At 42.7% G+C, this 12,590-nt stretch overlaps 1 protein-coding gene across 3 annotated transcripts in view; it reads right to left on the minus strand.

Annotated features, from left to right (window-relative positions):
• AP1S3 (adaptor related protein complex 1 subunit sigma 3) overlaps positions 1 to 12,590 on the minus strand; it is a 90,691-nt gene that overhangs the window by 19,651 nt on the left and 58,450 nt on the right. For all 3 annotated transcript variants that reach the window (XR_009550606.1, XM_060193673.1, XM_060193672.1), the window contains exons 2-3: positions 7,465 to 7,643; positions 4,499 to 4,607 (exon numbers count right to left, since the gene is read on the minus strand). Coding sequence is in view for 2 of the 3 variants with exons in the window: in XM_060193673.1 (XP_060049656.1) it covers positions 4,499 to 4,607; positions 7,465 to 7,643 (288 nt within the window). In the remaining variant the exon portion in view is untranslated. The remainder of the gene's footprint in view (positions 1 to 4,498; positions 4,608 to 7,464; positions 7,644 to 12,590) is intronic.

Consider the following 12,590-nt stretch of genomic DNA (forward strand, 5'->3'; position numbering starts at 1 on the left):
TCTCTTGATTTCTCTCTGTCCTATCCAACAACAACAGCAATGACAACAATAGTAACAATGATAACAACAAAGGTAACAAGTGCAACAAAGCAGAAAAAAATGGCCTCTAGGAGCGGTGGATTCGTATTGCAGGCACTGAGCCCCAGCAAGAACCCTGGAGGGAATGAATAAACAAATAAACAAACAAACAAACAAACACAGGAAGGCCAGAGACCTGGTGTGGGGCTAATGTTAAGAAAGCTTGATTGCCACACAAGACTGGATTCATCATAGATGACAAAGAGTGACAACAGGGACCCATACCCGAGATTCTCTTGCTTCTAGAAGAAGCCTACAACGTTTGGTCAGGGAAAGGAAACCAAGAGATGAGACTAGAAGGCAGTAAGGGATAGATCTGAGGTTTAAAAGAAAAGCCAAAGTACAATCCCAAGTCTGAATGGGTGAGCATCAAAAGAAAAGCACACCTGGCTGAGCATTTCCAGGAGTCCCAGCACAAGGAGAGGAGGGCGTGCAAGAAGGCATCTGGAGGAGACCAAAGAGAAAGGGAAACGCAGGGAAGAACCAAAGAGGGGTCTTTCAGAAGGGCAGGATGGGAGTCTGCAGAGCTAAGGTAAAGGGTTGCACAGCATCATGGTTCTGCAAAAGACTTTCAAGCCTGAGGGATCAGATTCAATCCCAAACACCACTGTAAACCAGAGCTGAGCAGTACTCTGCTCTGTGGCTCTTTACCATTTATCTCTATAAAATAAATAAACTATAAAAAAGAGGCCTAAAAAAAAAAGAGTTGTACTGGCGTAAGGATCCCGGTTCGAGCCACTGGCTCCCCACCTGCAGGGGAGTCCCTTCACAGGCAGTGAAGTAGGTCAGCAGGTGTCTATCTTTCTCTCCCCCTCTCTGTCTTCCCCTCCTCTCTCCATTTCTCTCTGTCCTATCCAACAACGATGACATCAATAACTACAACAATAAAACAAGGGCAACAAAAGGGAATAATAAATAAATATTAAAAATATATATTAAAAAAAAAAGACTTGTGCTTAAACTCGGCCACTGAGTCACAGAAAGGTGAAAGCAGGTGAAGAGTTTAGCAAGTCCTAGTGTTGGTGTCCAAGGACAGATGGGTGGATAGCAAAAGTGTGTGATGTATGTGCACAATGAAATACTACTCTGCTGTTAAAAATGATGAGGTCCGCTTCTTCGTCTCATCTTGGATGGAACTTGAAGACATCATGTTAAGTGAAATCAGCCCAAAAGCGGACAAATACCAAAAGATCTCACTTATATAAGTGGATCTTAAGAAACAAGGACAGATAGGGAGCACCCAAAGCAAAACTTAAACTGGGTGTGGTGTGTTGCACTGAAGCGAAGGACTCTGGGAAAGGAAAGAACAAAGGGAGCCCTGAGGTCTTACTGCAGAATGCATGTGGAGGTGAGGAATCATCACTGTAAACCAGTAACCCACCAATAAAAAGAGGAGGAGGAGGAGGAGGAGGAGGAGGAGGAGGAGGAGGAGGAGACGAACCAGTGTCCTAGTATTGACTGACCACCTGGAAGGTGCCATGGTAACACGGCTTCCTGGAGCAGCAAAGGGACAGACACCTCAGCCGTAAGATGCTCCATCATGAGCCCCGAGGACTGGGGCACCTCCCAATCTCCCACCATACAGACCCTGCAGCAATGCAGCGAGATTGCACAGTAACGTGAAAACAAAGACTTTCGACCTTTGTTCTGCATATCGACTTGATGCTTCTATGTAGAAATAAAATTCAAGGGCACAGGAGAGAGAGAGCTTGCCCAGTAGGGCACACACTTGACCAATGCAAGGAGCTGGGTTAGGGTCCTCAGCACTCTATGAGAGCCCGTGCACGGCCCCACGGGCAGCGCTCTGAACGGTGGAGTGGTGCTGGGCTAACCCCGCTTCTCTGTCTGCATGTCTCTCTCCTCATCGAAGTTGAAAACAACAACAAAAAAAAGTCTGCTGGGGATGGAAGGGTAACGCACCCGGTGAAGTGCACATATTACCATGAACAAGGACCCGGGTTTGAGCCCCTTCTCCCCACCTGCTGGGGGGAAGCTTCCTGAGTGGTGAAACAGACCTACAGGCGTCTCTCTGTCTCTCTCCCTTTCTGTCTCCCCTCTCCTCTCAATTTCTCTGTTCTGTCAAGTATAATAGAAAGGAAAAGAAAAAAAATAGATAAAATGGTCACCAGGAGTAGTGCATTTGTAGAGCAGGCACTGAGCCCGCCCCAGCAACAAAAATATAAAAAGAGAGAGAGATGGAAAGAATGAAGGAAAAAAGTCTGCTGGCAGTTATTTTTATAACCCCAACAGATTATAAAAGTAATGATAATAATTATATTAAAGAATGCATGAGGGGCCAAGTGGTGGCACACCTGGTCAAGCACTGTGAGGACCCAGGTTCAAGCCCCTCGTCCCCACCTGCAGAGGGAAAGCTTCACAAGTGGTGAAGCAGGGCTGCAGGTGTCTCTCTGTCTCTCTCCCTCTCTATTTCCCCTCCCCCCCGTATCTATCTCTATCCAATAATAGATAAATAAATAAATAAATAAATAAATAAATAAAAATTTTAAAAGATTACCTGTAGTGGTCTGGAAGGTGGTGCAGTGGATAAAGCACTGGACCCTCAAGCATGAGGTCCTGAGTTCAATCCCTGGCAGCACATGCGCCAGAGCGATGTCTGGTTCTTTCTCTGTCTCTTCCTTTCTCATTGGTAAATAAATAAAAAATCTTTAAGAATGCTTGTAGCAACAAACCAAAACCAAAGCAAACCCTTAGACCCTGACAATAAAATGATGGTCACCAGAGGCAGAGGGGGAAGTGAAGAGGTGAAGGGGGGGAGGAGGCTGGCCCAGGAGCTCACCACCATGGCGGAAAGGGAGCTAGGTTTGTGGTTGTGATCACAATGCAGCAGACACAGGCGTGAGTACAACTGGAACTCAAAAACAAACCAGAAAAAAGAGGCTGGGGGAGTAACTCAGTGGTAGAGCACATGGCTTTGCACAAAAGAAACCCTGGGTTTGATTCCCAGGACAACCGACAACAAACTAAATAAAGTCTCAGTCAGCAGCTAGCCCACCCTGTAGAGAGCACATTTTGGTGTGTATGAAGGACCCAAGTTCAAGCCCCTGGCACCACAGAAGAACAACACGCAGGACAGCGTGAGAAGCTCTGTGAGGGGTGATGGTGAAACAATGCTGTGGTATCTCTCCCTCCCTCTCTCTCTCTCTCCATCTCTAACTACAGTCAAAAGGAAAAGTGGTCTGAGAGGTGGCAAAGTGGATAAAGTATTAGACTTTCAAGCATGAGGTCCTGATTTCGATCCCTGGCACATCTACCAGGGTGATGTCTGATTCTCATTCTCTCTCTCTCTCTCTTTCTCTCTCTCTGTCTCTCTCTCTCTCCTCTCTCTCTCCTCCTGTCCCTCTCATTAATAAACAAATAAAATATTTTCCCCCTTTTGTTACCCTTGTTGTTGTAGCCTTGTTGTGGTTATTATTGTTGTTGATGTCATTGTTGTTAGATAGGACAGAGAGAAATGGAGAGAGGAGGGGAAGACAGAGAGGGGGAGAGAAAGACAGACACCTGCAGACCTATTTCACCACCCGTGAAGCAACTCCCCTGCAGGTGGGGAGCCGGGGGCTCAAACTGGGATCCTTACGCCTTTTGTGCTTTGCGCCACATGTGCTTAACTCGCTGCGCTACCGCCTGACCCCCAAAATATTTTTTAAAAATCCTCCAAGAGCAGTGAAACTGTACTTGTCTGAGGCCCGAGCATCCACGAAAGAACACAATTTTAGATGAGAATAAAATGGGGGCCAGGTGGTGGTGCACCTGGTTGAGCACACATGTTACAAAATGTGCAAGGACCAGGGTTCAAGCCCCCAGTCCTCACCTGCAGGAGGAAAGCTTCACTATCTCTTTCCCTCTCTCTATTTCCCCCACCCCTCTCAATTTCTGACTATCTCTATCCAATAAATAAATGAAGACAATTTTAAAAATCTTTTAAAGAGAGACTAAGGTGTGAGCACAGCAGGCAAGGGGGGGGGGGTCAAGCAGGTCACCAGCCATCAGTTACGTAGAGCGGATCAAAACAAGACTTCTGGTTGGCTCATAGAGTGAAATAGCCTCTGTCATCTTAATAAAAATTTCAAAACAAAAAGTTTGACAAAAAGTCAAAACAAAAGAGAGATGGCTAAAGTGAAGGAAAAAAAATAGCAAGGAACCTTCAAGATTTTAACTCCAGCTCATTGAAACCGGGACTCCAGTGCTGCTGGTGTCTGAAGACAGATGGCAACAGCCTTACGGAAACTTTGTATAGCTCACTTACTAGGAAGCGAAGGGAGGGATCACATTTCTCACATTCTGATGCTAGGGCCAAATGCAGTTCATGGTTTAGACTGAAGAGAGAAGGAATGTGACGAAAGATAAGACCTAAGGAAGAGCCGAGATGAAGACCGATTTGAATAGGATGGAGCACACTTACATTTCCAAAGTATTTGTCCAGCAACTCCACATAGCGATGCACAATCTCTAGCGTCAAGAGCTCATTGTCCTGATTTTCTACTGCACAGCAAAAATATAAGCTGGCATACCTTGAAGGGGGAGAGAAAATGAAGCAAAATGGAATGACTCATTCACAGCCGGAAAATGGTTTCACTTCCTCCTCCTCTTTAGAGAATTTCTCTCTTCAATGCCAGGAATGAGATGACTATTTCTCATCAAGAATAACATCTAAAGATGCTTTGGTGGGAGCGGGGTTGATTGAACGGTTTCTGTTAATCATGCAAAAGGTCCCCAACAAAGTTTCACCTTGAGGAACTACTGGGCTGTTGGAAAAGCCATGAGGTGTTTGTTTGTTTGTTTGTTTGTTTGCCAGAGCACCAAATCACCTCTGGTTTAGGGTGGATTGTAATGAGAATGCCTAGTTTCATCATTTCTTCTAAAAGATGATCACTGCTGAGAGTGTCCTTTCTTTGGACTTGTAAGGTCTTCTGTCTTCAAGTAGAGGATGAGTTTGGAAAAAACAGACGTCAGAGAATTATTTGATCAGTATAAAATCAGAAACATTCAACTTCAAAAATGTGTCTTGCCTTTGGGACGAAAAGGGATGGAACAGGAGGTGATTACACTTTGAGAAATAAGAGATGAAAGATAACTGCTGGCTGGTTTCACTCGTGAAATCTAGAGATCTGATCGACATGAACTGGCAAAAACATCATCAACAACAACAAAAATAGAAGCAAGCTCACTGCTTCTAAGTCTTGTAAGAACTACAGTGGTTGTCTTTGGGAGATGGGACAATGAGGAACTTCGGTGGTGGGTGTGGTGTGGACTGATACACTGTGATTTTTACAAATCTGTAACCACTATTAGTTACAAATAAAAAAAAGAAAGGAAAGGAAACTCCCAAGCAGGTTGGGAGGTATATGAAAATTTGAAGATGGAATGATGAGTTAGAATAATCATGAAAAAATATTATCTCTATTCAGGTAAATCTGGTTCCACTTGTACAAACATTGTGATTAAACCTGGAGCTTCAGAGCCTCTGGTATGACAGTCTTTTGGCATAACCATTACGCTATCTACCCCTGCCCTTTCCCCATGTATTTTTTTTTTAAAAAGATTTTATTTATTTATGAGAAAGATAGGAGGGGAGAGAAAGAACCAGAAATCACTCTGGCACATGTGCTGCCGGGGATCGAACTCTCGACCTCATGCTTGAGAGTCCAAAGCTTCACCACTGCACCACCTCCCGGGACCACTCCCCATGTTTTTTATGCAAAAATGCAGCAAGACTTTTCTGACAGCCCAATATTTATCAGGAGGTCAGAATCCTTTGGCCCCCACTGATTGAGGGAATACCTGGTCACGCCTCTCTTCACCTGGTAAAGTGTCCTTTCTGTGGTTGAAACCCCTCACCAAATTCACCAACAATAATAACAACAACAACAATACACAACAAGGGCAACAAAAGGGAAAAAAAATAGCCTCCAGGAGCAGTGGATTTGTAGTGCAGGCACCGAGCTCTAGCAATAATCCTGGAGGCAAAAAAAAAAGTGACCTTGCTTTTACACTTCCTGGTAATTGACTCTATTAAAGATAGTCTGTAGAGGTCACCGCTGCCTGTCACTCTGGAGCTCCTTCCAGGAGCCTTTCTACTTTTTCTTTCTTTTTTCTTTTTTTTAAATCTTGATTTATTGGAGACAGCCAGAAATTGAGAAGAGGAGGAAAGTTAGAGAAGGAGAGAGACAGAGAGACACCTGCAGCACTGCTTCACCACTCGCAAAGCTTTCCCCTGCAGGTGGGGATCAGGGGCTCGAACCGGGTCCTTGTGCACTGTAGCATGTGCACTCAACTATAGGTGCGCCACCACCCGGACCCCCAGGAGCCTTTTGAATGTTTTCTTTCCTTCTCTTTCTCTTCTCTTCTTTTCTTTTTTTCTCTTTTTTTTTTTTTAGTTTATTATTGGATAGAGAAAGAAAAATTGAGAGGGGAAGAGAGAAAATGGGACAGAGAAAGGCCTGCAGCCCTGTTTCACCACCCCTAAAGCTTCCCCCCGGCAGGTGGAGACCAGGGGCTTGAACCCAGGTCTTTGCACACTGTAACCTATGCACTTAACCAGGTAAGCCACTGCCTGGCCCTGTTTTATTATTTTTCTCTCTGGGAGTGATTTGGGGTCTGGGGTGAAGTCAGCTGTGCTCTGTTCCCAGCTTAGTCATTGATCATCTGGGTCTTTGTGGCAAGATTACTTCCGAGGGACCTCTGTGTCTTTGTCTATAAATTGAACTTCCTTTCCAGTATGATCCTGTCAAGGCAAACAGGTATAGCAAAGAAAAAAATACACATACAGGGACTCTAAAGTCAGGAAGATCTGGATTTGAATCCTCACTCTGTCAATTACTTCTTTACTGTGATCAGAAACTAATTACTTAAATTTTCTGTAACTTCAGTTTCTTTGTTTGCAAATATAATAGTAACATAAGAACCACTAAATTGAAAAGAAAAAAAAAAAGCTATTTGTCCATCACATTGAATCCGCTTGTAATAATATTGTTATGAACTTAAAATGTTTTGTTTAGCAAAAGGGCAGGCTTCGCAAGTGTGGAATGCTCTGTGACTTGTTCACTACTGCATGCGTGACCCTTAGAGCAGAGCTAGAAAAATAACTGTGTTCACCAAGGACATAAATTATCAACATGTAAATTAAGTACCCAGAATCCACCTTGGCACAGGGAAAGTCTTTCCATAAAAAAAAAAAAAATTAGTTATTTTCTAGCCTATTGAGACAACTATTTGGGTCCTAGCCTTCAAAGAATTCAGGAAATGAAAAACAAAAACAAAAAAAAGAATTCAGAAAATGATGGAGTTTTGATGTCACCATTTCAGATGTTCAGAATTCAGTACATCAAAGCCAGAACGAGAGGTAAATTCTCATCAAGTTACTCACACCTTTTATAAACAAGCTTTAGCTCTTTCCAGTCAATAAAACTGCTGGTCCTCTGCCCACGTGACAGAATGATCTGTACAATTTCCCGGGTGATCTTTTTCCTTTCTTTGTCAGGGAGAGTCGTGTACCACTTCTGTAGCCGTAATTTCCCTTGTCGACTGAAGAGCAACATGAAATGTATCTAGAATAAAGAACAGGGAGAGCCCACAGCTGGTATACCAAATCATCCTACTTAGACACTGAAACTCTGCAGCAGGGATTGCAAAGGATTCTTTTTTCCAGGAAAAAAAAATTACCAGCAGCATGAAAACTCACCTGAAAAATTACACTTAACCAATCAGAACAAAGAAATATGCATGTCACAATACATATTGCATATGCAATGCATATTTGTCATATCCGGGAAGGATAAGGTTGTTTTGGTTTGTTTTTCTTTTTTTATTTTATTTTATTTATTTTCCCTTTTGTTGCCCTTGTTTTTTTACTGTTGTTGTAGTTATGATTGTTGTTGTTATTGATGTCGTCATTGTTAGATAGGACAGAGAAAAATGGAGAGAGGAGGGGAAGACAAAGAGGGGGAGAGAAAGACAGACACCTGCAGACCTGCTTCACCGCCTGTGAAGTGACTCCCCTGCAGGTGGGGAGCCGGGGGCTCGAACCCGGATCCTTAAGCCAGTCCTTACGCTTTGCGCCACGTGCATTTAACCTGCTGCGCTACCACCTGACTCCCTTCATTTTGATTTTTAAGAGTCCCAAATTCATGATAGAGGAGAAATAGATCAAGAAACCATATGCCCCTTTGGGGAAAATAGATCTTTTTAAATACATCTTTTTAAAATGCCTACAAAAATAAATAAAAAGAACACCCCACCAGACCGTAACTATAAAAACACAGTGAAAAGGGAGCCAGGCAGTGGCACACCTGGTTAAGTGCACACACTACAGTGCACAAGGACCCCGGATCAAGCCCCTAGTCCCCCACCTGCAGGAGGAAAGTTTCATGAGTGGTCGTCTCTTTCCCTCTATCTCCCCCCTCCTCTCAATTTCTGTCTCTACCCAATAATAATTAAATAATATAAAGGAGAGTCAGGGAGATAGTTCAGAAGCAGAGCAGGTGCCTTGCAGGTGTGAGGCCCCAGGCTCAATGCCTGGTTACCACACGACAGAGCTACTTTTCAGAAATTGTCAGGGGCTGTGATTTTTACTTGAGGGAATTAAGTTTTCTCAGTCCACAGTGTGAGGAGATCAAGTTTACAGGTCAATTTATTTTGTTGAGTTTTTATTTCACTTATAAAATTCATTGCAGAAACTAGGTCATAAAGATATATATGTTGAGAACCAAAGCAAAAAAAAAAAAAAAGAACATTTTAAGACTTTTACAAATTAAATATTTAACTCCTTTCTGTGAACCAAAAGAAACCAGGGTCTTTTGCCAACCAGACTTCCCCAGGCAGACAACCTCACCAATGTGTCCTGGAACCCCACCTCTCCAGAGCCCTGCTCCACTAAGGAAAGATAGAAACAGGCTAGGAAGGTGGATCAACCTGGCAACGCCCATGTCCAGTGGAGAAGCAATTCTTCCATCTTCTGCTCCCCACAAAGATGTTTGGTCCATACTCCCAGAGGGATAAAGAATAGGGAACCTTCCAATGGAGGGAATGGGATTTGGAATTCTGGTGGTAGGAATTGTGTGGAGTTGTACTCCTCTTATCCAACAGACTTGCTGATCATTATTAAATCAAGAAAGAAAGAAAGAAAGAAAGAAAGAAAGAAAGAAAGAAAGAAAGAAAGAAAGAAAGAGAGGAAGGAAGGAAGGAAAGAAGGAAGGAACGAAGGAAGGAAGAAAGAAAAAGAAAATCAGGGTATTTCCTCAAAATTTCCTTACCCCCAACTTACAGAAGTTGAGGTCTTTGGGGCTGGGTGGTGGCTCATCCTCGAGAGAACATCTATTACCTTGCATGAGGATCCAGGTTCAAACCCCTTATCCTTACCCACCCACATGAGGGAAGCTTTACAAACAGTGTAACAGTGCTCTGAAATGTCTCTCCTTCTCTGTCTCTCTTCCTCTCTTTATCTCTTGGTTTTCATCTTCTAGCAAAAAAAAAAAAAAAAAAAGCCACTAGAAATGTACAGGCATTAAACCTAACCCTCAATAATCCTGGTGAGAAAGAAAGAAAGGGGGAGGGTAAGCTAGCATAATGGTTATGCAAAGAGACTCTCATGCCTGAGGATCTGAAGTCCTAGGTTCAATCCCCCCCCAACACACACACACACACCAGTCACCATGAGCCAGAGCTGAGCAGTGCTGTGGTTAAAAAAAAAAAAAATAGGAGGAGGAAAGAAAGAAAGAAAGGAGAAAGAAAGAAAAGAAAAGAAGAAAAGGAAAAAAAGAAAGAGTGCATGGGTATTTTCTTTCTAATTTTGTATTCTGCCTTAGAAAATAAATGTTTTATGACAAGGATTTGAGGTCCAAGATATGTCAAGTGAAGAAAAAAAAAAACATTTAAAAAGTTGTTCTCCTCTAGCAGCTCCAAGATAATTCGTCCTGAGCCCAGAATTTTAAATATTTGCTAAGAACATATTTTCTTAAACACACATTTCACTGTTAGCCTAAGTATAAATGATTCAATAATGAAACACAGTTACTATTTTCTAAGAATAGGATTGAGAAAGATAATACTTGCTTCCAAGAAGAGATCAGCCTAAAAGGAACTTTTTAATAGTACGAAATAGAATGATGGGACCTTTTAAAACTCAGAGTCTCGGGACTCAGGAGGTGGCGCAGCGGGCTAAGCGCATGTGGCGCAAAGCAAGGACCGGCGTATGGACCCCTGTTCGAGCCCCTGGCTCCCCACCTGCAGGGGAGTCTCTTCACAAGTGGTGAAGCAGGTGTAGAGGTATCTGTTTTTCTCTCCCCCTCTCTGTCTTCCCCCTCCTCTCTCTAGTTCTCTCTGTCTTATCCAACAACGACATCAATAACCACAACAAGGGCAACAAAAGGGAAAATAAATAAATAAATACTTAAAAAAAACAAACTCAGAGTCTTGAGAACAACGCTCAGCTTTGGGTCACCACCAGTAAAAAAACTGACAGTGTCTGCCAGATGGCCATACTTTTGGCTAGGAAAATGGAATCTTTGTGTTATTTTATACTGCATTACATTCACATTTTTGTATTTCCTATCAGAAAGTATTCTTCTTCCCATCTGACCTAAATCTCTTGTTACAATTTAAATCAATTTCCCTTGATCTTGGCCACAGAGTCTATTAAAAGACGAGATATCATCATTCTTGGAAACATAGCCAACTGATCGTATATTTGAATGCAGTCTTTAAATCTACGCTGAGTTAGATCCTTCCAAAAGAAGTCACCTTGGTTTCAGAAACTTCTCCTTCTTAGTCCTATTTTCAGTCCTCAAAAAATCATCATTGTTGAGACTTCCCCTACCTCCCCCCACCCAGGCTTTCTCTATATGTTAAATAGGACTTTTAATTTGGGACACTCAGATCAATACTCAGAGTTGTAATGAGAGGCTGTAACTACTGTTGCGTTTAATCATGGATTACCGTGTAACTTTTCTATTCGCAACCTTCTCTCAAATCAGATGTTTGCCTTCTTACAGAGAGAGCACCAGTACAAAGCAATAAACAAAGACTAATTCTTCATTATAACAACATAGCCAAGAGGGAAAAAAAAGATGGTCAGCAACAAGTTGCCTCCATAAAGCCCTTACGAAAAATTGTCACCTTCTGCATCTCACAATGACCTTGGGTCCATGCTCCCAGAGGGATAAAGAACAGAAAAGCTATCAGGGGAGGGGATGGGATACAGAGATCTGGTGGTGGGAATTGTGTGGAGTTGTACCCCTCTTATCTTATGGTTTTGTTCATGTCTCCTGTTTTTAAATAAATAAAAAAAAGAAAAAGAAAAATTGTCACTGTGTTCCAAATTCAAAAGCATCAACTAACAGGCTCAGGTCTCTCCAATCACTTCATGACAGAAATCAGTGTTGAAAGATTTTATTCCTAAAGTTCTGCTGAGTGAAACCCATAGATTGTTCCGCAATGTCTCATGTCAGGTATGTCCCCAGATTTAATGGCATGATGGGAGACAGCCAGAAGAATGAATGTGGTGGATGATTCACCACAATGTACCAGCCCCAGCAATTAATGTTATCCAATTAATCACACAGTCATTCAAAGCATGTTTGAATATGTTTCAAGAGGTTGACCTTTTTTTTTTTTTTTCCAGTTCCATGGCTGGGAAGGAAATTGAATCCAGGGCCTTGTCCATGCGTGATACTTCTGAGCTGCCTCCTCAGCCCACTTTCCCTTTATTCTACATTTTCAGAGACAGGAGTAACAAGAGGTAAAGGCAGAGAGAGAGAGAGAGAGAGAGAGAGAGAGAGAACAAGCCAGAGAAACCAAAGCACTGCTCTACTATCCAGAACATCCCCTTGGCTCTATCCATTGTGTTCCCATGTGGTGCTAGCAGTCAAACCCAGGGCCTTGCATGTTCTAAGGTATGTTTTCTACCCACCTAGTTTGCTCCCAAGTCCCTCAATGACATTTTTTATTAACACTAATAGAGTGGGTAAAAAGGTAATTAATTTAAAGGTGTTTTGTTTTTAATATTGACAATGGGGTCAACTTTAGGTGGACATTAAAAACAAACTTCAACTTGCTTTAGAAAAATCACACCCAGATATCCCCTTTCCATAGCATTGCTAAGACAAAAGGAATGATAACTCTTCTGGAAGATGCCAACTCCAGCAATAGGCACAAAACCCAAAGAAGTGTGTTGAGGAGGGTTGGCATCACCAAGGCCTCCCATCCCAGTCAGAAGGAGTCAGTTTGTCAGCAGCCTGGCTGAGGGTTTGATTCTGTCCCAGATGACCCCTTCTAGCCAAACATGCCAGGTGAATAAATCTAAGCCTTCTTTGTCCTCCGAGCACTCCTCAAACAATCCTTGAGCTAATTTTGGGCACAACCCCAAATTCCCACCTTGTCCCAGAAAGGAAACTCTGAATCACGTCGTATATTGCTCAAACATACCCAGAAAGACACTGTTAGATCCTTGGGAGAAGCACAAAACAGATCAGTACCAATCTACTTAGTGTTCTTCCCTG

This window comes from Erinaceus europaeus, chromosome 7, assembly GCF_950295315.1.
Source record: "Erinaceus europaeus chromosome 7, mEriEur2.1, whole genome shotgun sequence".
NCBI classification, from domain to species: domain Eukaryota; kingdom Metazoa; phylum Chordata; class Mammalia; order Eulipotyphla; family Erinaceidae; genus Erinaceus; species Erinaceus europaeus.